This window comes from Gymnodraco acuticeps, unplaced genomic scaffold (genome assembly GCF_902827175.1).
Source record: "Gymnodraco acuticeps unplaced genomic scaffold, fGymAcu1.1, whole genome shotgun sequence".
Lineage (NCBI taxonomy): Eukaryota > Metazoa > Chordata > Actinopteri > Perciformes > Bathydraconidae > Gymnodraco > Gymnodraco acuticeps.
The window spans coordinates 15,896-40,319 of NW_022990871.1; the positions used below are offsets into that span (position 1 = coordinate 15,896).

General features: G+C 41.5%; 1 protein-coding gene across 15 annotated transcripts in view; it reads right to left on the reverse strand.

The window, feature by feature from the left end:
- The window catches only part of LOC117557499 (unconventional myosin-VIIa-like), a 62,096-nt gene that overhangs the window by 14,341 nt on the left and 23,331 nt on the right, over positions 1–24,424 (reverse strand). For 10 of the 15 annotated variants that reach the window (XM_034233363.1, XM_034233367.1, XM_034233359.1 and 7 more), the window contains 21 exons: positions 24,170–24,354; positions 22,773–22,894; positions 21,914–22,056; positions 21,704–21,817; positions 21,148–21,301; positions 20,897–20,973; positions 19,683–19,802; positions 17,388–17,530; positions 16,085–16,295; positions 14,527–14,662; positions 12,110–12,216; positions 10,421–10,462; positions 8,602–8,646; positions 8,165–8,302; positions 7,580–7,738; positions 7,376–7,468; positions 6,978–7,072; positions 6,793–6,877; positions 4,098–4,316; positions 1,983–2,300; positions 517–726 (listed from right to left, as the gene is read on the reverse strand). In XM_034233363.1, the coding sequence (XP_034089254.1) occupies positions 517–726; positions 1,983–2,300; positions 4,098–4,316; positions 6,793–6,877; positions 6,978–7,072; positions 7,376–7,468; positions 7,580–7,738; positions 8,165–8,302; positions 8,602–8,646; positions 10,421–10,462; positions 12,110–12,216; positions 14,527–14,662; positions 16,085–16,295; positions 17,388–17,530; positions 19,683–19,802; positions 20,897–20,973; positions 21,148–21,301; positions 21,704–21,817; positions 21,914–22,056; positions 22,773–22,894; positions 24,170–24,354 (2,916 nt within the window). The remainder of the gene's footprint in view (positions 1–516; positions 727–1,982; positions 2,301–4,097; positions 4,317–6,792; positions 6,878–6,977; positions 7,073–7,375; positions 7,469–7,579; positions 7,739–8,164; positions 8,303–8,601; positions 8,647–10,420; positions 10,463–12,109; positions 12,217–14,526; positions 14,663–16,084; positions 16,296–17,387; positions 17,531–19,682; positions 19,803–20,896; positions 20,974–21,147; positions 21,302–21,703; positions 21,818–21,913; positions 22,057–22,772; positions 22,895–24,169; positions 24,355–24,424) is intronic. The other 5 variants (XM_034233369.1, XM_034233370.1, XM_034233371.1 and 2 more) reach the window with 3 other exon arrangements.

Consider the following 24,424-nt stretch of genomic DNA (forward strand, 5'->3'; position numbering starts at 1 on the left):
TTGAAGCTTTGTCCCTGGGAGAACCTCGTTTCTTTCATGAGTTTCTCAGAAAAACAGTCCAGTTTTCAGCTTTGTGACGATGCATCCAAGAGGCTTTTAAAGACTTTCTTAAGGTTAAGAGGAAGGAGAAATAAAAGAGTACTTCCTCATTCAGTGTATAATACAATTATTCAAAATTAGCAGGAGATAAATAGTTCTCACTGGACAGGAAGTGGATCAATAACTGCAGACTGTAAAGTAACTAATGACAAATGGAGTAAAACGTGCAGTAAAAGTATAAACATTAGGAAATACCTCAAATTTGACCTTAAGTAAAGCACTTGAGTCGATGCACTTATATGTCTTCTTAGCACGGATACCTAAAGGTGTTTGCTATCTGCTTTAATTGGAATTAATCATGTCTACATTGTGTTTTAAGCATTAGCATATTTTCCATAAACTAAAGTCATCCACTGAGTAGATGAGCATCCTCAGTGAAATACCTAAGTGGAGAGTTAAGGGTTTTCTGTTTCTCACCAGCTGGTCTCCTTCGTCCTCGTGGAACAGCAGAGGTTGTTTCAGAGCTCGTCTGATGTAGGTGTAAGTGGAAATTCCCTGGAAGTACGTCGCTGCAAACTTGGAGAACTTGTACTCGGACAGATCTTCATCTTCCTCATCAGGCAGCGGCCGGGCTTCATTCATCACCTCCTCTTCAGCTTCATCACCCTGAGGGTTGTTCTCCAAGTCCTGAGCGGGAGGAGAACAGAAGAAAGACGTTAATATGTGCAACGCGTTTTCTACAGAATCATAACTAAAGATGAAGCTACAAGTCCAATGCTAACGATGTTCAGCAGCATGCTAACATCTGCTAATTAGCCATAACAACAACGCAATATAGGAAACAGTCGTGCACACAAGATTCAACTTATTGTCATTACGTAGAGCAGGTACCATGTAACGAAACCTCTGCATTTGACCCATCCTAGTGTTAGGAGCAGTGGGCTGCCATTGTGAACGGCGCCCGGGGAGCAGTGTAGGGAACGGTGCCTTGCTCAGGGACACCTCGGTAGCACTTGGTCTTTCCGGGTTTTTTCTTGCCAAGCCAAGTCCCTATGGACTTCGCCACCACCGCCACCATGTAAGTAAAAGTATTGGGACGCAGTTATACTTCAAATCCAGCAGGTGTTATATTACTGTTGCAGGTATTTTGTTGTAAAGTCCTGACCAAATTACAACTTTGACTTGATGTTGGAACAAGAGGAAAAGGAATACCAAGAAAGCTGGTGAGTGTCTAAAGTTATGCAGATGCAGTATTACATCCTGGTATGTTTTGCATTTAACATACTATGTATTACGGCCCGTCCACACAGCGGCGTGCGTTGAAGCTTCCAACGCTTCTGCCCATTCACTTTGAATGGGGGTGACGTCACTTTTAGCCGAACTGCATTTTGGGAAGCGACGTGGAGCGTTGCTGGCGTTGCTCGCTTCAAAAGTTGAGCAATGTTCAACTTTTGACGCCTCATTCATGTGATTGGTTGTTGGTCGAGTGTCAGACACGCCCGCCGGCAAGCGTCAACGCACGCCGCTGTGTGGACGGGCCGTTAGGACGGGCCGTTAGGACGTACTTAATTTATCCTATCTGTCCTAATGTAAAACTGTTTTTTTAAAAAGGTACAAGGACATGATTTTGAGTGTCTAAATGTATCCAGATGCAGTTTAACATACGACGCATTAGGACGTACTTCATTTATCCTTGCATGATAAATAGGACGTTAGTGAAAGTATTGGAACGCAGTTATACCTCAAATCCAGCAGGTGTTATATTAGTGTTGACTTGATGTTGGCACAAGAGGAAAAGGAATACCAAGAAAGCTGGTGAGTGTCTAAAGTTATCCAGATGCAGTTTAACATCCTGGTATTTTAAGCATCTAACATACGACGTACTTCATCTATCCTCGCACACTAAATAGGATGTTATTAAAAGTATTGGAACACAGTTATACTTCAAATCCAGCGGGTGCTCGTCCCTCCTGATTGGGCAGCGGCCCAGAGTTTCCCAGGAACCCGAACATCCTGTCCACCATGTCTGAGTGATCCACCGGCTGCTCCTTCTCCCTCTCCATCTGCTCCAGACGCTCCTTCTGCCTCCTGGTCTCCTCCCTCTCCTCCCTCTCTCTCTCCTCCTGCTGCTGGGCGATCACCACCAGTCTCTCCTGGTGGTTCCTCTCCGCCTCCACCTTCGCCCGGCGTGCCGTCATCTGGTTCCTCAGACGCTCCTCCTCGAAAAGACGCTGCTTCTCGGCCTCCAGGCGGCGCTGCAGCTGCGGAGAGGAAACAGGAAGTTACACTGATTAGCATCTATTCCGTCAGATTGTAAACTTTTCTGGTAAAAACTAGAGCAGAGGAACTGAAGGGAGACATTACAGGTGGAAACAGGACTATTCTTTAAAGCTAAACGCATTAGATTTGTATTTCTAGTCTGAATTTCTCTAACTTCCAGCCACTTAACTTCTTCCTCGTCGAGTCACTGGAGCTGCAGACTTGCTCAGGAATATTATCTGTTAGTTCTCCACAAAGCTATTTAATATCTCATGAAGCTGATAACAAACTGACATTAAACAAAGATTTACAAGCGACAATATTTATTCAACATTTCTTTCAGGGCAGGAAGAGAAAAAAAGCATTTCACAAAAAAAAAAGCTCCCAAACATTTACAAATATCACGAGACCTGCAGCCACATTCAAACAAATTCATTTCAGAATGTAAGGGAAGGAGACACGAGGAGAGTTGGAGCTTTGATGTCAAACACTGGTGGTTTATTACAAGTCAACGGCCGGAGAATTCATATCACAAGACACAGCAGCAAAAGGTTCTGACTGCACGGGTGGGTTGTCATGTCAATTCTGATCAGCCTATCTCTCGATAGACCTTTTAACTAGTTTACAGAGAGTTAATCAGCATATTGGGGGAGGCGTAAACATCTCTGGAGCTACAGGAGATATCCCCCAACTAGAAATACTCAATCACTTGTCAGTGGTGTTTAGAAGCCAGCGTTCTCATAGTCGTAAACCCCCCCATCAGGCCATAACACTGACACTTAAGTGCTGGAGCACATTCCTTAAAGGAGATAACAGAATATTGGTTGGTTATTAACGTCAACAGGCAATAAGGTTAAATATCTAGGAGTAAGACAAAATTATTCCCTCACACAAAACAAAGTAGAAAAGAAGGTTTTAAGGTGACGTATTTTAGGCCAGGATCACATGACAGACTCTCAACATCACTCGGTTTTCCTGGAGGCAGTGATTAGACTTAAGGCCTCAGTACGTGGCAAACTAAAATAGTCTGACAGCGATTAAAACCGGCAGGCAATGCAACATTATGCTCACTTTGCACAGAGATTGGCCATGTGTGCAGAACACTACCAACTACACAGAGGTGCAGGTAGATGTATTGTTTAAAATGTGGATAGAGCCAGGCTAACTGTTTATTCTTCAGTCTTTATGCTAAGCTAAGCTAAAGCTTCCCATTTTTGCATACAGACATGAGAAAGGTGTCAACTTTCTGACGTGTGATTAAAAAACCTCAATCGAAGCTTTGAATGAAAAAAATTCAGTACAGCCTTATAATTCTTTACAGATTATCTCTGTGACTATTTGTGTCACACGTCACAACTTCTCCCCCTTTTAACACCAGAAGGCCCCTCTCTTTGGCACCTCGGCCACATGCTACAGGTAGCAGTAGTAAACATAGTGATCAGGGTTTAATCTTTAATCCATATATGTTGGGGTTTTGTCTTTTAAAAGTCAACATTTTCCCAGCGTCCATCTAGCCACGCACAAAAGGAGGCATGCAGGATACATTCAAGTCATTCAAAAGGGATTTAATCTAATTTATTTATGACTTTTTGTTGAGTGATGACGTTATAAAAATAATCAAAAAGAATAGAAATATTACAATCGCTACAGCCCTAAAATGCTTTACAGATTATTTTGATTAAATTAAATATGTGTCACACGTCACAACTTCTCCCCCCTCAACACCAGAAGACCCCTCTCTTTGGCACCTCGGCCACATGGTACAGGTAGCAGTAGTGAACATAGTGTTCGGGGTTTACCTCTGCCCTGAGCCGCTGGCAGAGGCGTCGAGCGATCATCCCTCTGGTGAACGCCTGCAGCGTCAGAACGGCACGGAGACGCCTCCAGAACGTCTGTCGGATCAGAAACCCTCGACACCGAGCCTGGATCAGAATCACACGCAGACGCGTCCTCCGGTAGCTCCTGAAGTACTTCCTGGACCTGAAGACGGCCTGGAGGCGCAGGAAACCAGACTGCATCTGGAGAGAGGAGAGGGTTTTAAAGATGTAAGGGTGAAGACGGGAGTAAAGGGCAAGACGACTTCTTATTCTTCTTCACTGGAAATCCCAAAAAGCTCCTTCTATTACTTATTAATGGACACTCCCCGCCCCCCCTTTCCCTCTTTATTATATATTTAGTTTTTGTCTTTGTACTGTTTTGTTATAATTGATTTAGTTTTGTCCTGTGAGTCTGTACAACACTCTCTTACATGTTGGTTACTTGGTCTGTTTTGGTTGCAATTGTGGTTTAAATATTGAAGATCAAGTGAAGATCAAATATGTATGTACAATAGTCAGGGATGCGGGAAGTCAGTCAGAGTTGGGGGTGCGCTGCGCGGCGAAACGGTTACGCGCTGGGGCGGGGGGGGTGCTAGTGGAGCCTCGGAGCGGTGAAACTGTGGCGTGCTGACACTGTAGGTGCGCCGCGTTTGGGGGTGCGGAGAGTTGCGGATGCTAGTGGAGCCTCGCAGATGGGGGTGCTGCGGCCCCCTCAGAACCCCCCTTCCCGCGTCCATGACAATAGTAGAGACTAGGGATGTAACGATACCAAAAACTCACGGTACGATATTTATCGCGATATTGAAAAATAAAGAAAAAAAATGTGAATTTTTTTTGTAATTTCTTTTTTTTTTCACTTGAATTTTTTTTCTTTATTAAATAATAAATCTGATTTGTACAGCATTTTATAGGATAGTAGTATTTTAAAGTGTCAACAATATAATAATCAGACCCTGCAATAGAATAAATCAAGTTTCACTTTAGTTTTTCAAGTAACTCACCTCTAACTCACTCACTCACTCACTCACCTAACTCATTCCACTCACTCACTCACTCACTCACTCACTCACGTCACTCACTCACTCACTCACTCACTCACTCACCTCACTCACTCACATCACTCACTCACTCACTCCACTCACTCACTCACTCACTCACTCACTCACTCACTCACTCACTCACTCACTCACTCACTCACTCACTCACTCACTTGCACTCACTCCACTCACTCACTCACTCACTCACCAATCACTCACTCACATCACTCACTCACTCACCCTCACTCACTCACTCACTCACTCACTCACTCACTCACTCACCACTCACACTCACTCACTCACTCACTCAGCGTCATCAAGGTGATCTTTTAGGAATATGAGCATGTCCACATTTCCAGGTAGAAGCTGGGATGTTTGGGCGTTTGCAAAATCCCCTGCTGTGGAAACAACTCTCTTGCTTGGTACTGATGTTGCTGGGACAGAGAGATATGCGTTGGCCATGGGTGACAGCAGTGGGTCATTGTCTCTCCACCACTTCAAAAACAATACAGTTGTTGCCAAGAAGGTGAGGCTTATTAACAGGGCGAGATATATACTGTTGGTACTTGTCAATGTCTCTAGGTGTGTACATGTAGCTCTGTAAATACGATGTCCTTTTATGTTATCTGTTGTTTTATGTTCATGTTGTAACCTACTTGCTGCCATGTTGGACAGGTCTCTCTTGAAAAAGAGATTGATGATCTCAATGGGACCATCTGGTTAAATAAAGGTTTAAAAAAAGTGTTTAAAAAGTGTTTAAAAATAAAATAATAATAATTTAAAAATTGCGGTAGATTTTGTCAGTCTCACGACGGTATTGAGACATTTATTTACCGCGATATCGCGATATTCTATATATCGTTACATCCCTAGTAGAGACTAAGCTGAACACTAGTAGCTTTGAACTGTTGAACATTTGTAGCTGTGGTTCCTATCAATGTACCAAATGTATTTTCTATGTGCAGGGGTGCACACAGATGAGTACCTGGAGTCAGTGTTTGGTACTCCAACTTCTGGCTCCCCTCAAAGTTCCCATGAAGCCCTCTGTATCGCGAATGTCAACGGGGGGGTGGTAGTGGAGTGCAGAGCTTCGTGACCACAGAGCGTGTGATCGTTGTGATCAGCTGTTTTAGCGCAGTGCTGCTGTACACACCGACGTTAACAGCAGCCCTGTCTGTGCACACGGAGACCGACTCTGTCGTCCGGTGATCTAACCGCCTTCTGGAAAAGCTTCACAAGTACGTCGGTAAGCAAATGCGCTTTGTGACACAAGTGCTGGTACGCATTTCAGATTGTTGCCGCGCATGCGTACCTGCGTACCACTTATGCACCCCTGTCTATGTGTCTTCAATAAAAAAGCATAAAAAATGTAGGGGCCCTAAAGTGTGAATATGTAGTTTGTTTAAACATAAATATCCTACTGGAACCGAGATGTATATATATATATGCTAGATATATGCTTTATCTTCAGAACTGTTACAGTATGTGTTTTTTGTAAATTGTAATTTTTGTAATCTTTAATATTTATATATATTTTGTTATGCTTGCTTCTTGGTTAACATTAAGCTCTTTTCTGCTGTGGGACTAATAAAGGTATTCTGATTCTGAAAAACTACACATGTGACGTCTGAACGACTCACTTTTTTGAAGTTCTTCCTGCACTGATAGCCCCTCCAAAGCCTCTGGATCAAAGTCACAGCACTCCTCAGACGGAGATAGTGAGTCCTGCGAGAGAAGAGGAGAGAGAGGAGATTTTAAACAGAGAACGTTTACTCAAGGAATGTTTTTCAGGACACTAGATCCACTAATTCCCACATATATTCACCTCTCTTTGAGTCCTCTCACAGCCTTCTGGATCAGGATGACTTTGTCAGTGATGCCTTTGTCTCTCTCGATCTCCAGCTGCATGTCGTGGTGATCCTGAAACAAGCAGAGACAAATAAAGAGGAGGGACCACAGTCTGAGAGCCCAAAACCGAAAGGTCTTTTTTGTGTTTTCATTGTAGTTCATGAGCCATAAAACTTAACTATCGCCTTAATGTTTTATGTAAATGAGTTGCCCTACGGTGTTATCACCACAGAACAAATGTGAAGCAAACCTAAGTCAAGTTATCTGGTATACACAAGGTCAGATTTGCCTTTTTTGATTAAAACAAAAAGCACTGTTGAGGATTCAGATTCCAGACACACAAATATTTACTTACTTAAATATAAATACACGAACCTTTAGGAAGATCTTGGTCTTCCCGATCTGCCAGTCTCCGTCTTTCCCGAGCCGGGCAAGAACGATCTGCTGACACGTTCCTCGAAGATCCTCCTGGAGGGAGAGAGAACCACGGAAATGTGATGTAAAGACTTCTATAGGTGGCACTTCAGATACTGTTATTTGTAAGAAGAGCAGAATTGAACAGCTGGCAGTGTTATTGACCTGTATGTTGGCCGGTTTGACTCCGGGCATCAGGACTCGGTATCGATCCACAAACTCCACGAATGTGTATCTGATGGGATATCCGGCCCGTCGGATCCGGATCGTCTCCATCATGCCGGAGTATCTCAGCTGACGGATACACAGCTCTCTGTCGAACAACTGGAAGAAACAAACATTATTATTTAGAGTCATTACGTGCCTATTGATTTGAACACGATCCGTGTATCCATCATTTCCTGGTCTTCTCTAAAGAAGAGGGACCAATGGAAACGTTGTCATGTTGCCGTTGTTCAGCATGGAAACATTCATTAGCTAACAATGACATTATTGTTCTATTAATATAAAGGGAGGTCAGGTACTCTTTAAAGCAGCTGCTAGTTATGGGTACTTTTTACTGAAGTACATTCAAAGCCTCTTTACTTTGACTTGAGTAAAGAAGTTTAGTCAGTACTTCTACTCTCACCAGAGTATTTTTAAACACGAGTATCTGTACTTCTACTTGAGTAAAGGATGTGTGTACTTGTGCCGTCTCTGCTTGAACCCGAGCTATAGACAGTGCAGTATTTTGTGAAAATGAATATTTACCATGGGTTTTTTGAACTCGTTGGGTTTGATGCAGCGCACGAAGAACGGCTGACACACGCTGAGCGTCCTCATCAACATCTCCAGAGAGCGCTTGAACTGACTACTCAGAGTGGGGGAGCGCTTCCTCGTCTCTGCACCCTGCACACACACACACACACACACACAACACACAACACACACACACACACCACACACACACACACAACACACACACACACACACACACACACACACACACACACACACACACACACACACACACACACACACACACACCCACACCACACACACACACACACACACACACACACACACACACACACACACCACACACACACACACACACACACACACACACACACACACACACACACACACGTTAATGACAATAGAACCAGATTCAGTGTATGAACACATGGTGAGGTACTGCAACTCACATGAGCATACGGTGCTGAATTTTTGGGGTTTTCACTCCTCTGAAACTGAAAGAGATGGTGATATGTTTTGTAAATTGTATTTGGAAGATATCCATACCATTAAATCTATATTTGTTTTAACCCTAAGTTAAGTTACAAATGCCTCTTAGGGTATGTGTACATATTTAGTCAATATGTAATTGTATTATACGTATATTTAAGTTGATGTATCATTAATATGTTTATAAATAACAAGTATATGTAACAGTACTGTCACTGTATATAAGCATTTTTCAATTAAATAAATCCTGACAAAAATAAGATAAAATACTTAAAATGTGAGAAACAAAGTCAAGCGAAAACATTTTTAACAATAAATTAATACAATTATTCCTTACGATTGTCTTGGAAAGTCATAAATCTGGACTGTATAGTTATTATTTTAACTTCCGTCTATACTCTGTTTACCTTTCCAATTAATTTAGATTTTCATTATCGATGCTTCATGACAAAGACAGACTCACAGACCTGTCAAAAGTTCTGAAATATCCGTTTAATTTATCAGTTTTTTAACTTTGTTCCTTTAACTTTACTTAAGTTGCATTTGTAGAGATTTCAGAATATATTTAAGCGACATTCGGTCAGTACTTTGCAGCATGTGGATAAACACTAAGCACAGTGGCACACAATGGAAACACATTATTTCTACTAAAACACAGCATCTCTGACAGCTGTCTTCACTGTTTTAAAGTTTCAGAGAAGCCAACATGGAAATCATGACAGGACGGTCTGCTTAAAAATGTCCTGTCAAAAAGCAATAAACGGGGCGAAGCCTGCGAGCTAGTTCAGGCAGTCAACTCGAGCACCAATGATACATTACCACGTGACGCACCTCGTCCCTCTTACAACCAACCAAACACATTCTCCTAAACATGCCGCTCTATTTAAGCTGCCAGGTCTTCCTGCCTCTGCCTCGCTATTGCGGCTGCTGCGTTCGTGCCCTGCTATTGCGTTCACATTGCTACTGCTGCTGTGTCTCATGTTGCCGCTGCTCGCCTGCCCCCCCCCACCACCCCAGCTCCACCTGTAGGCTCGGGGGTTAGTTATCTAATCATCACTCAATGTTCTTTGTAAATCTGTGGAGTGATGAGGCCCGAGATAGAAACTCAAACTATATGCTGCTTCTAATAAACATATTAAGAAACACGTGAGTTGTCTGACTGAAATAGAATTGAGAAGTGTCTGTCAGAGAGTTTGCTGGTTACATTCTCGTTAACTTAAAGGTGGGGTAGGTAAGTGTGAGAAACCGGCTCGAGATACACTTGTTGTTATATTCCAAGGAATGCTCTTAACATCCCGATAGCAATGAATATCTGAAGTGCTTTGACAATAAATCCATAAAAATTTTTAATCTCTGGAAGCCGTGGCGCTGTAAAAAGCACGACCAATCATCTGAGCCGGCTAAAGTAACTGGATGGCCTACCTGCCTGTCAGCCTTCCATCTGGGCACAAACTTATCTCGTGCCCTCATTGGTCATGTGCGCGTTCGTGTGTGTTGGAGGAGGGGCTCTGTGAGGAAGTGGCAGATTTCTTCCGGCTGTGTATTTTCTAATTCTAGCGATCTCGAGCTGGTTTCTCCAAAATGACCTACCCCACCTTTAAATGGTAAATCTCATTAAATAAGACGGTGCTCCTCTGACTTCTGCTACAACAGCCGGTAGAATAAGAAGAATAGCTTGTGGAAAGCAGGGGGGGGGGGGGGGGGGGGTCTTGTGGATTTGTATTTAGATTAAGTGAACACACAAAGGGTTTTATTTAGTGAGTAAAGGCTGTTGATTACCTTAGGAATGGAAGTGCTGGGCTGCTGATAGCCGCACAGAAACTGAAGTAAGAGAAGAAGAACGGAATCAGAAAGGAGAGGAAGATTGGAGACGTTAGTTAAAGAAAGAAAATGATAAAGAGAGGTGGAAGTCACCGGTGAAATTATCATTTGGATATAGAAACACCTTAAAAGTCATAACACAAGTCCAAAAGGAGGTGAAATGTATCAGTCCAACACATAGAGCTGGGCGATAAGGGACTTTATATCGTCTTACATATCGTATATTTGTCTTTTCCTGGTTTTAAAGCCTGATGTTTCTAGCTCTTATATTAAATGCCTTTACTTGCTTAGCCATTAAAGTCACATTACTGATGAGTATTTATCACAAATCACATAAAACTGTTGACTACAAGATGATGGGATCCTGACGTGTAGACTCATCCCTGCACCACCACAGTAGGGATGTAACGATACCAAAAACTCACGGTACGATAATATCGCGATAAAAAGTCGACGGTACGATATTTATGGCGATATTGAAAAATAAAGGAAAAAAATGTGAATTTATTTTGTAATTTTTTTTTATTACTTTAATTTTTTTCTTTATTAAATAATTAATCTGATTTGTGCAGCATTTTAGTAGGATAATAGTATTTTAAAGTGTCAACAATATAATAATCAGACCCTGCAATAGAATAAATCAAGTTTCACTTTAGTTTTTCAAGTAACTCAACTCTAACTCACTCACTCACTCACTCACTCACTCACTCACTCACTCACTCGCACACTCGCTCACCTCACTCACTCACTCACTCACTCACTCACTCACTCACTCACTCACTCACTCCCTCACTCACTCACCTCTAACTCACTCACTCACTCACTCACTCACTCACTCACTCACTCACCTCTAACTCACTCACTCAACTCACTCACTCACTCACTCACCTCTAACTCACTCACTCACTCACTCACTCACTCACTCACTCACTCACTCACTCACTCACTCACTCACTCACTCACTCACTCGCTCGCTCGCTCGCTCACTCACTCACTCACTCACTCACTCAGCGTCATCAAGGTTATCCTTTAGGAATATGAGCATGTCCACATTTCCAGGTAGAAGCTGGGATGTTTGGGCGTTTGCAAAATCCCCTGCTGTGGAAACAACTCTCTTGCTTGGTACTGATGTTGCTGGGACAGAGAGATATGCTTTGGCCCTGGGTGACAGCAGTGGGTCAAACTGTGCATTGTCTCTCCACCACTTCAAAAACAATACAGTTGTTGCCAAGAAGGTGAGGCTTATTGACAGAGATATAAATATACTGTTGGTACTTGTCCATGTCTCTAGGTGTGTACATGTAGCTCTGTAAATACGATGTCCTTTTGTGTTATCTGTTGTTTTATGTTCATGTTGTAACCTACTTGCTGCCATGTTGGACAGGTCTCCCATCTGGTTGAATAAAGGTTTACATTTTTTTTTTTAAATCGCGGTATATTTTGTCAGTCTCACGACGGTATTGAGACATTTATTTACCACGATATCGCGATATTCGATATATCGTTACATCCCTACTCGTTAGTCAACACTACGATATCGTCTCAATGCTGATATTTGATTTTTCTCCATATTGCCCAGCCCTGCCACCACTACAGATATTCATGTAGTATTCATGTATTCATTGTTGCGAGTGTTTTTGGTCTCACCATGGCCACGTCCGCCTGGAAGATCTGTTTGATGAACTTGTTCTTGGACGAGTGGACCAGCTGGATGATGTCCGTGTGGAGGCTGTCTCGGTTTTTCTCCAGAAAACCTGGATCATTCAAAACAAAATAATTAATGGTTTCCTTTTTATTTATAGTCCATAAGTCCATAGTTCTAAAACATCTGTCTGCATCCCTAGGGCGAGATAGACCAGAGGAAATATCATCTTTTTATCTCTTAAAGCAATAATATGTAATTTAAGGCGCCTTTCATGACACCCAAGGACGCCGTACAATTTGAGGTAAAAGCAACAATGGAGAAGACAATTAAAGTGGACACAAATGATTGGGAAAAGTCATGTCATTATTCTTTGTGTTTGGATTTTATTTGTGTTTATTTATTTCTGTATCTTGTGCACAGGTTTCTTTTGAAAAAGAGATCCTGATCTGGACAAGAATACCTGTTTGAATAAAGGATTAAACCAAAAATACATACAAATTAAGTTTAATCAAAGTATTTAATCAAGAAGAATGTCCCATGTGACTGTTATACAAAACCAAATATATATACTGTTTAATTCATCGTTTAAACAATAAATAACAATATCATTTACGTTCATGATTAATCTCCTGACTCAACCAAATCATTATTAGGTTTGTAGAAATATTCAAAAATAGTAACAAATGGGGAGAAGCTAGATCAGTCAGCTCGAGCACCAACGATACATTGATGACGTGCAATTACGTATCTGGCACCACGTTTTGGGACGTCTATGTGTCCCGTAGATATTTAATTGCTCTTTTTACTGCACTGTTAGTGTACAGTCGTATTATTAATTTGCTGTGTTCATTGTTTCTTTGTAACTCTGGCACAACAATTTCCTTCAGGATAAATAAAGTCCTATCTTATCTTATCTCTCTTACACGTCTCGTCCCTTTTACATTCTCCTAAGCCTGACGCTCTATTTCAACTTCCAGATCTGCTGCCTCTGCCTCAAACTCTATGCTGCTCCTAACAAACATATCAAAGAAACACGTGTCTGACTGAAATGCTATGTGTAGATATTTGTCATTTCAAACAACCCCTATGTACTTTTTCATTTTTATTTACAGGGTATACGCAGGAATCCTGAAGTCAGATGTAATTCCTTTTAAGACGCTTTCCATACATTTTAAGACCTCATCGCCACTTGGAGTTGTAACCGGTTACCTTGGCGACACACTTTACCTCACATTGACTATATACAGTATTGATTGTCCTTCCTCCTTATCTTCCAACCATTTGCGGTATTTTTGGAACTTTAAGTATTTTTGGAATTTACAGTATTTTTGGAACTTTAAGTATTTTTGGAACTTTAAGTATTTTTGGATCTTTAAGTATTTTTGGAACTTTAAGTATTTTTGGAACTGTAAGTATTTTTAGAATTTACGGTATTTTTGGAACTTTAAGTATTTTTGGAATTTACGGTATTTTCGAAACTATAAGTATTTTTGGATCTTTAAGTATATTTGGAACTTTAAGTATTTTTGGAACTTTAAGTATTTTTGGAATTTATGGTATTTTTGGAAATTTAAGTATTTTTGGAACTTTAAGTATTTTTGGAATTTACGGTATTTTTGGAACTCTAAATATATTTGGAATTTACGGTATTTTCGGAACTATAAGTATTTTTGGATCTTTAAGTATATTTGGAACTTTAAGTATTTTTGTAACTTTAAGTATGTTTTGAATTTACGGTATTTTTGGAACTTTAAATATTTGTAGAACTTTAAGTATTTTTGGATCTTTGGACCCTTTCCATACATTTTAAGACCTCATCGCCACTTTGAGTTGTAACCGGTTACCTTGGCGACACACTTTACCTCACATTGACTATATACAGTATTGATTGTCCTTCCTCCTTATCTTCCAACCATTTGGACGCAGACTTGCATTTCCCCATAACGATGTTGCTTAGCAACCGGCGTAAACGGACCTTCGCGCTATCAAGCAGTGAGCGTGCGATGTCCTGTTCAGATGACGTCAAACCCAACGAGATGCCATAAATAAACTCCACAGAATCACACTACACACCTACGCCATGATTACATTCAGGCAGACTGTAGAACACAACCTCTTTGGACCATTTATATACTTATTGAAAACAAGCTACAAAATGTAACACCTTGGAAAATATCCTTTAATACTTTTTAATAGCCTTCATTTTCGCTACATTGATTTATCAACTTTTAATACTTTCTAAGACCCCGCGGACACCCTGTTTTTATTTTACAAATGTTGTTCTGTATTTAATTTGCTATTTTCGGGTCACTAAAGAAATGTGATTTGCAAAACTGTACTTTTAATATAAATGTGACCCCAAATAAAGAATGCAACAAAACAATAAAGAATAACAAAGTGACTCAGAAACAGAACGAACCTCTGGTCTCGTAGTTCACGACCCCAGCGAAGTGTTGGATTCCAAACTGAGTGGCGTAGCTGTTTTTGGGAGGGATGTAGTTATAGTTCAGCTTGTGCTGCGAGTTCAGTTTGTACAGCATCGTGGCATCAGTACCCTGAAAACAAGACAAAGGATTTCAAATCAATGCTGTCATTGTTGATTAAATGAGCATCCCTACTCAACATATCGGGAAAACACTGAATGTCCTCTTCCAATATGAGAGTAACATGATACCAAAGGTATCCCAACTGTAGCTGTGAACATGACAGGATGTGTGATTACCTAGAAGAGCATCAGGACTGTTTGAGGCGTATGATAGCTATGTGATTAACATGATGATTCAGCCTCTATGGAGAGAGACATATGACAAGCATGCTCATTTCTGACGTGGAGCTAATCTGAAGTAAACATTGAATACTGCTTTCTATTCCTCCATCTTATGACTGTGTAACTCCCTCTCTTGGATATCAGCATGTGAAGGACACTGTTCAGGAACTAGTTGATGCTCTGTATGTGATGACTGCTTCCATTCTGGAGAGGATCACAGATACATGGATCCTGAGACTGAAGCTCAAGCCAGTGACCAGTGATTATTAACATTTTAAAGTATTCAGAAAAAGTACGAATTTTGAGATTTTGAGAAAAAGTACGATTTTTTTTGAAAAAGTCAGATTTTTTAGATTTTTGAGAAAAAGTCAGATTTTTTTGAATTTTGAGAAAAAGTCAGATTTTTTTGAATTTTGAGAAAAAGTCAGATTTTTTTAGACAAAGTCAGATTTTTGGGGGATTTTGAGAAAAAGTCAGAATTTTGAGAAAACCTCAGATTTTTTTCAGAAAAACTCAGTTGTATGTCTTAAATGTAATGTCAATGTTCCCTTCATGTGTGGTTCGGGGCCATCTTCGTGCAAAATTCACAATTCCATATTCGTGTGTCCATCGGGTGTACATTTCGGGACAGTGGAGCTTAAAGGTGGAGCTCGTTTGAACAATAAATAACAATATAATTTACGTTCATGATTAATCTCCTGACTCAACCAAATCATTATTAGGTTTGTAGAAATATTCAAAAATAGTAACAAATAGGGAGAAGCTAGATCAGGCAGTCAACTCGAGCACCAACGATACATTGATGAGGTGCAATTACATATCTGGCACCACGTTTTTTTCAGAAAAAGGCATTTGTTTTGTTGAAAAAGGCAATTTTTTTCAGAAAAAGTCAGATTTGGGGGGATTTTGAGAAAAAGTCAGGATTTTGAGATTTTGAGGAAAAAGTCAGGATTTTGAGAAAAAGTCAGAATGTTGAGAATTGTGAACATGACAGGATGTACTGCTTTCTATTCCTCCATCTTGTGACTGTGTAACTCCCTCTCTTGGATATCAGCATGTGAAGGACACTGTTCAGGAACTAGTTGTTGCTCTGTATGTGATGACTGCTTCCATTCTGGAGAGGATCACAGATACATGGATCCTGAGATTGAAGCTCAAGCCGGTAACCAGGGATATTTGTCTAACAGAATCACTTTTATAGATCTCCCACCTTGGGGAACTTGCTCTCCTCGTCGATCAGCGAGATGATGTTCATGGGTTTGTTGGCGATCATGTCCAGAGCGTCCTGGTTGTCGGTGAACTCGATGTGCTGCCAGCTGATGTCCTCCAGGTTGTACTCCTCCTGCTCCAGCTTGAAGACGTGCCGCACGAAGAACTGCTGCAGGTTCTCGTTGGCGAAGTTGATGCAGAGCTGCTCGAAACTAAAGTCGAGAGAAATCAGAGGGAGTAGGAGGAAGTGTGAAAATACCTGCTTTTAACAGCCCAAAGGTGATAAAGCCAACTAATGCGATGTGTTGAAATGAAAAGTTCAAAAATAAGATTGATAAAAGACATGTCTGAATGAATCGAAGTTAAAACAAGTTTAAGTGAGTAAGTAGTGTTTGATGATATCAATCAGGGTCGAAAGAGTAGATTTCCATGTTGGATTATTGATGGTTTCAGTATAAATCCCTGATCACATCACACAAATGGGGCGAAGCCTGCGAGCTAGTTCAGGCAGTCAACTCGAGCCCCAATGATACATCACCACGTGACGAGCCTCGTCCCTCGTACAACCAACCAAACACATTCTCCTAAACACGCCGCTCTATTTAAGCTGCCAGGTCTGCCTGCCTCTGCCTCGCTATGCTGCTGTCATATTGCTGATGCGTTCACGAGCTGCTTCTTCACACACATGCTCTCCAGTACAGGTTAGCTCTGAGTGTTAGCGATGCTAATGTAAACACCGACCATATTACGTCCAAAACAGTCGGGCATTGTTTCTGATAGCAACGTTTCTGATTGGGCCGTGGGTCCACATTTCAGATATTACGTCATATCGGACGCAAATCTGGATCAGCTCCGTTGTTCCCCGTTTTTAGAGATTTGGGTACGGAGGAAAAGAGAGAGGGGTTTATTTTCTGATGCTGCGTGAGTTCCCCGACACACCGGGGACACATGTTGATGCATTTTGCATGATAGGTCCCCTTTAAGTCGAGGCTAAAAACACGACTTTTTTCAGCTGCTTACCCAGAAGCCTTTTAACTTGTTTTAGCACCTACTGTATTTACAATGTTGTTTTAAACTATTCTGTATCTCTTTTATGCATGGTTTTTATGAATCTGTTATTCCATTATGTTTATTTATTGTGTTCCTTTCTGTTGTCTTTGTATTAAGTGTTAATGAGGAAGTAAAGCACTTTGAATTGCCTCTGTGTCTGAAAATCTAAATAAACGTACCTTACCTTGTACGACGACCTTGAGAGCCTTGAAAGGCGTCTTTATAAATAACATGTATTATTATTATTAAATCACCTGTTGACGATGAAGTTCTCGAACCCGAAGATGTCCAGCAGTCCGATGGAGCGCTGCACGATGTTGCTCTCGCAGGACGGAGGTCTGAAGATGGCCGCGTTGATCTTATCCACGATCCAGATAAACAGCCGCCCGTAGATCCCCTGGGAAATAGTGACCAGTGAGAAAACACGTCTTTAAGTATGAGCCATGATAGTGGACCAGCTATAGGGAAAGTCAACTTTATTGTCCATCTTTCAGTTTGTGTGTACAGACAGAGAGATCGAAATACCGTTTCCCACAATCCCGAGGAATACCACGGGATTGTGGGGACATATTAAACCATATATACCGTTTTTATAGAACACATTCGTTTTCTAATTATCAACTGCTCTGATAAATACACGTGCAATAACTTACTTACATCGTTTACTGCCTTGACCGTATTGTTCTTGTATTTGAATGGTAATGTCGTATTGTTTTGTAAGCGTACTGTTCAATGTATCATAGGTCCAATTTAGTCACTTTATATATTATATATTAAAAGTTTTAGCTTGTATTGTCAAAACTATACTCGTCTGTTATGTGTGATTGCACCATCGGGAATGCCTGGAATTTCGCTGTCCTCAGTGTAGTGACAATAAAAGGAATCTGAATATACACAATCAACAATTGCACACATTATAAATGTATCTGTTGATTGTGTATATATATGTAGAGCTTAGCCTAATGTGATCACTCCTCTCTGTGTGTTGTTGTTGTTGTTGTTTCTGTCTCTGAGCTGCAGACTGTTCAAAGAGTGTATGCTTATCAGTCAGAGCACCGGCCAACAAAAGGCAAATTCATCAAGGCAGGAAGCTTTAATGCACCTGTTTGCATATAAATAAATCCAGTCCTGACTCAGGTGCACAGCTGGCATGCATACAAGAGATTACTATGCACTGCAATTCAATAATTATATTCTGTTCGGGGTCCCCAACAAAACCCTGGACAGGCTCCAGTATGTCCAAAACTGTGCTGCTAGGGTACTCACGCACACAAAGCCGTGGCAGCACATCACTCCCACCCTCATCCACCTACACTGGTTGCCGGTCAAGTCTAGCATATCCTACAAAGTCCTCCTCCTCACCTACAAGTCCCTCCATGCCCTTGCCCCCCAGTACCTATCGCACATCCTTCGCCCACATGCTCCACCCCGGAACCTGCGGTCCTCAGACTCTGGCCTGCTTACCACCCCCCGCACCAACCTGCGAACCTACGGGGACAGAGCCTTCAGTGTGGCAGCCCCACACTCGACGCCTTCAAAAGGGCCCTCAAGTCCCATCTGTTTGCCAAGGCTTTCGGCCCCTAAATCGATCTGTTGTTTTGTCTGTCTGAGTTTTGTTTTGTTATATTTTTTTTTTGCCCTATTACTTGTAAAGCGGTCACTTGAAAGGCGCTATATAAATCCAAGCTATTATATATGATTGAACATGCGTTTGCTGATTTAACCAAGATACCAGACCACACCTCAGAGGCTTTGATTGTCAGATGAGGGTGTTGCACTCTTCCTTGTTCATGTGATGTTTTGGTGTTGTTTTTTGTTGTCAAGTGGGAACTAAGTATTTTTTTGTACGTTTTTGTGTTTCTCTTATTTTCCTACGATACTGGCTGTGAAAAAGAAATATGAAGGACAGACCATCTATTTCTATTTTTTATTTGTATTTTAGAAAGGGGCAGGTCACATCAGATTATGTTCTTCTCCCTGCTCCTTTTCGGACAATGGTGTGTTTACAGAGACATGTTTTGTAAATAATTGTTATACATTAAGTTGTGCATACCATGAAAAAATACAAATGAAATGAATCAGGATAACAGATGTTGTTAGAGCCATTTTTCCTTTTGTTATTATTGTCTGAATGTTCGGCTTAATAATAATATAAATGAGATTATACTGTAAATTATCGGCTATTTTTGTGAGTCACATTATGGTTTAAAATGCATTAATTTAAGGCTCACTTATTATTTGTGATATGTGCGTCAGTATCACGTGCATGGCTATGCCTATATATGGTAGATTGATAGGACACAGCTGGGGTGATAGACGGGGAAACGGAAAAGTCTTTTGACCGTGTTCTTTTGTTACTTTGGAAAAGGATACACTTTTTAGTTACTATGAAGCGAAGAAATGTGTCCTCCTGTATGTACCGTGTGGATCAATGAATAAAGCTCAAAGAGAGGCGCGTCAAAACCCACAACCCCGATAGAGGTGGCTATTAAATTGTAGACAAGGATCAAGACGCCACCACAGATGTCCTTGTGGTAGCAGACGTGTACCTTGACGAAGGCGTCCCTGACGTCCAGGCCCTGCTCCACGCTGAGCGATGTAGCGACACTTTCCCCTCGTGTGATCAGAGTCCTGGTGGTCAGACACACCATCACATCCTTCGGGTCCACCTGCAGCACAACGAGACATGAGAGGAATGCAATATACACCTGGCTGCTAAATCCTCAGAACTGTTACAGGATGTGTTTTTTGTAAATTGTGTAACTTTCTTTTATTATAATTGTTTATATCTTTAATATCTTTGTATGCATGCTTCTTAGGTAACATTAAGCTGTCTTTGGCTCTTTTCTGCTGTAACAATGTACATGTCCCCTCTGCGGGACGAATACAGGTATTCTGATTCTGAGGTCTTGAGTGAACAAACATTTTAAAGCTGTCACTTTGGGCTCTGAGTAATCTCACTATTTTCAGATCTTTTCAAGCAAATAATGGAGAAAATAATCAGTAGATTCATCCATAATTATAAAAAACCTTAAAACTCAACTCAACCAACTACAACAATAATATATATATATATATATTATACAATAATAATGTAATGGTAAACTACATTCCCCTGATTGACTTGCATATTATTATTACTGTTTTCAAGTATTTTTGTAGCATGGTTTTTGTCCTTTCACTAACATAAATGTTCTTAATACTGCTTGCTGTGCACACACACACACACACACACACACACACACACACCACACACCACACCACACACACACACACACACACACACACACACACACACACACACACACACACACACACACACACACACACACACACACACACACACACACACACACACACACACACACACACACACACACACACACACATATACCATGTATACATCACTTCAGGGGACATTACATTGACTTACATGCATTTCCTGGAGACTTATCCTAACCTTAACCATAACCAACACATGCCTAACCCTAACCTTACCCTAAACCTAACCAAGTCTTCACCCTAAACTTAATGACTCCCCTCATGGGGACCTCCAATTTGTCCCCATAAGGGAGGCGAGTCCCCACACGTAACTGTGTAAACAGATTTAGGTCCCCACAAGTATAGTAATGCTAGACCACACACACACACACACACACACACACACACACACACACACACACACACACACACACACACCACACACACACACACACACACACACACACACACACACACCACACACACACACACACACACACACCTCCAGCAGTGAAGCAGCAGTCACCAGGTCTGGAGATCTGACGACCACGCAGGCGTCCAGGTTGTCGTACGTACGAGCTGAGAAAAAACCTCACAAATGAATCCCCATCACGTCTTTGTTACAGTTAAATAGTGTGTGTGTGTGTGTGTGTGTGTGTGTGTGTGTGTGTGTGTGTGTGTGTGTGTGTGTGTGTGTGTGTGTGTGTGTGTGTGTGTGTGTGTGTGTGTGTGTGTGTGTGCGGACGCTCGTACCCTCGTAGCGCAGGTTCCCCATGTGCAGGATGGCGGCCAGCAGCTTGGAGATCTCCCAGTTCTCCGTCTCGGTGAACATCAGAACCTTCATGGCCGACAGGATGCTGGAGTAATCCCTCAGATCGTCCCGACCATCACACGCTGTGCATTTACCCTGCGACGAAAAGCACACTTAGCTTGTTAGCCAAACTAGTCCAGTGGATTGAGGAAAAGAAGCTGCTTTTTTTTGTTATTTGAATGTGCCCTACTGATAAGATCTCCTTTAGCTTTAACATGAAGTACATTTGGCAGCTTCTGAATACCAATCTAGCATTTATCAAAAAATACAATAAATTACATTTCAAAAATATATTTTTTTAATGGAACAGTTCATTAAATAAGCAAAGTAATAATAAAGAAAATAGGCAGATAAATTGATATTGAAGTAATTGTTGATTGCAGATCCTCATTGTGCAAATGATAATAAATAACATGAAACTTAAAACAGAGTAGTTCTTACTTTTAATAAGAGCTCAACAATAACCCTATAAATCAGTAAATCCTCAGATATTCTCACCATGGTGAGGTAGGAGTAGTCAGATGCGAGACCCAGGCCCAGTTTAACCTTCATCTCTGGAGCCATGCCCTTCAGTATGCAGTAAAACACGTGGTAGTTCCTCTCATCCGGAGCCTGTAGGAGGACGGGGGGGAGTGAGAGGAGACATCAGAGAACTGAAGATGCCACTGAGGATGTTTTTACATATTAAAACACGACACCGTTTCTCACCTGTCGGCACACTCTGGATTTCTCCAGCAGGTACTGCTCGATCTTGGCTCCTTCGATGGCTCCTCTCTTGTTGAAGTGGATATCGATGTACTTCCCAAAGCGACTGGAGTTGTCGTTACGGATGGTCTTGGCATTACCAAACGCTGAGTGAATTAAAGAACAGGGAGTGAGGAGAAACAGAAACATAGACAGAGCAGTCTGAGAGTGTACAGCTCTACTGATAAGGCTTAATGATATAAAGTACAACTACAGAGGGGTCTTTAAGAATACATTGATACGCTTTGACATCTAATGTTAAGAGTTCATTCTAAAAGTCAGAATAAATAGGATTTGTTGGTTGCCGTTTGTAAAAACATATTTCAAAGTTGGTGCTCGCCAACGTATGAAAGCCAACCCCAGATGAACTCATTTTTTCAACAGGCTTGGTGTTTAGCTTTGCTGTAATTGCGTTTTTATCCACACTGTGCACATTTTCCCTCTTGGGTCCATGCTTACAATCTGGCACCTGGTCGCTACATTTCTATAGGAAGGAGACTCAGAGAAACGTCCTGAACACAGCAAAATATGGAGGTACAAGCAGTTCTGCAGAGGCACTTTTATATAGTGATAAGTGATGATTGATGATACATTCTGTCTTTGACATTTGGAAAGCAATCAAGACGTTTTTGCAAATCCATGCAAAAAAACCTTAAGAAGTTATGGGTTTTCTCTCGGCTGTTTCCAAAATCATTAATGAACTTTAAACCTCAGCACAAGCAGTCTTTAGAGTAATTCTAAAGAAGGGTGAAAATCATCTACTATTTCGGATCATTTGAGTCTGATTTTATGTATTTTCCAGAGTTGCATGTTTATGTCTGACCTTCCAGGATGGGCGTGGCCTCCAGGACCTGCTGCTCGATCCAGGAGTGTTGTCCGCTGATGGCAGCGAGGAACTGCAGGATCAGCTTCGTGCTCTCCGTCTTCCCCGCTCCAGACTCACCGCTGTCACACACAGAACACTTGTCACACACTCAGTCATGTGATTGAAAACGTAGCAAATAAACGTATTTTGTTTCCTGCAAACATACTGTTGGAGCTATATATCGATTTATATTATTTAATAGTTAAACATTTATTTTCTTGCTGTTATTGTTGAAAGTAAGTTATTGAAGTGAATGAAAGTAGTTTCTACGCTTTGGGCACTGGGTGATTAGAGCACCTGGTGTGATTGTATATATTGGAGACAGGTGGTGGAGGCAGTAGAGCACATGTTTTTTTACCAGTCTGATCAAAGCAGGATAAAGAAGGAAAGGCTTTAGGAAAGGAATATAGGAAACCTGTTGATTGTTCTTTGTTAATGATATTTGATCATGTAATAAATGCACAAACTGAGATTCTTGTCTGGACTTTGGATCATTGCCCTGCGTAAGATCCGCTAACTGGTGCCTCAGCGGCAGTGTTATATTAAAGTGGACCTATCATGCTATATTTGAATAATGTATTGTTGGGCCATACCTATATAAAACATGTCTGTGAAGTCTTTTTTTCAAAATACCAAACAGATCATGTATTTTAGCCATGCCTCATTTCGCTCTATTTGCTCTATTCCAGCCCTGTCTTCACAAGGGCTGATTCTGTGGCAAATGAGCTGCAGCTGACCACGCCCCCCTGCAAAGGAGGGGGGCGAGGCACGAGGGTCATGTTACCATGCTGTTACCATGCTGTTACCATGCTGTTACCATGCTGTTACCATGCTGTTACCATGCCACGCAACCTCCCATTCCCCTGATAGGTGGAGAGTTGCCCATATAGGCGGAGCTCCCCTTTTCTGACGTCAGAACAATTTCAAATCTGGATCAGTCTGTATCAGATCCGTTGCAGCCCCGTTTTTAGAGATTTGGGTATGGGGGAAAATAGAGAGGGTTGTGTTTTCTGACCCTTGGTGAGTTCCCTGACACACCGGGGACACATCTTCATGTATAAAAGACGTACAAAGGTGCATTTTGCATGATAGGTCCCCTTTAAGTTAATTATCTGTTTTATTTCTATATGATTTTGGCCGCTACACATACATTCTACATAAGTGGTTCTCAGCCTTTTTAGTGCTGGCAGAGTGTGTTTTCTTGCTTAATGTGGTGTTTTCACCTGATGATGCAGCACTGGTCCTTGTTGTTGTTTAACGTCTCTATAAATGTCGTGTTGAGTGTTTACCTGATGATGCAGCACTGGTCCTTGTTGTTGTTTAACGTCTCTATAAATGTCGTGTTGAGTGTTTACCTGATGATGCAGCACTGGTCCTTGTTGTTCCTCTGCATGTTGAAGTAACAGTTGTCTGCGATGGCGAAGATGTGCGGCGGCAGCTCTCCGATCTTCCTGTTGGTGTAGAGGCGGATCTGATCGGGGGTGTAGATCGGGAGCAGCTGGTACGGGTTCACCGCCACCAGGATGGAGCCCGTGTACGTCTGCAGGGAGAAAAACAAGAAGACTTTCACACATTTTAGAGACAGATTATCTCAAATCAATCAGCCGTTA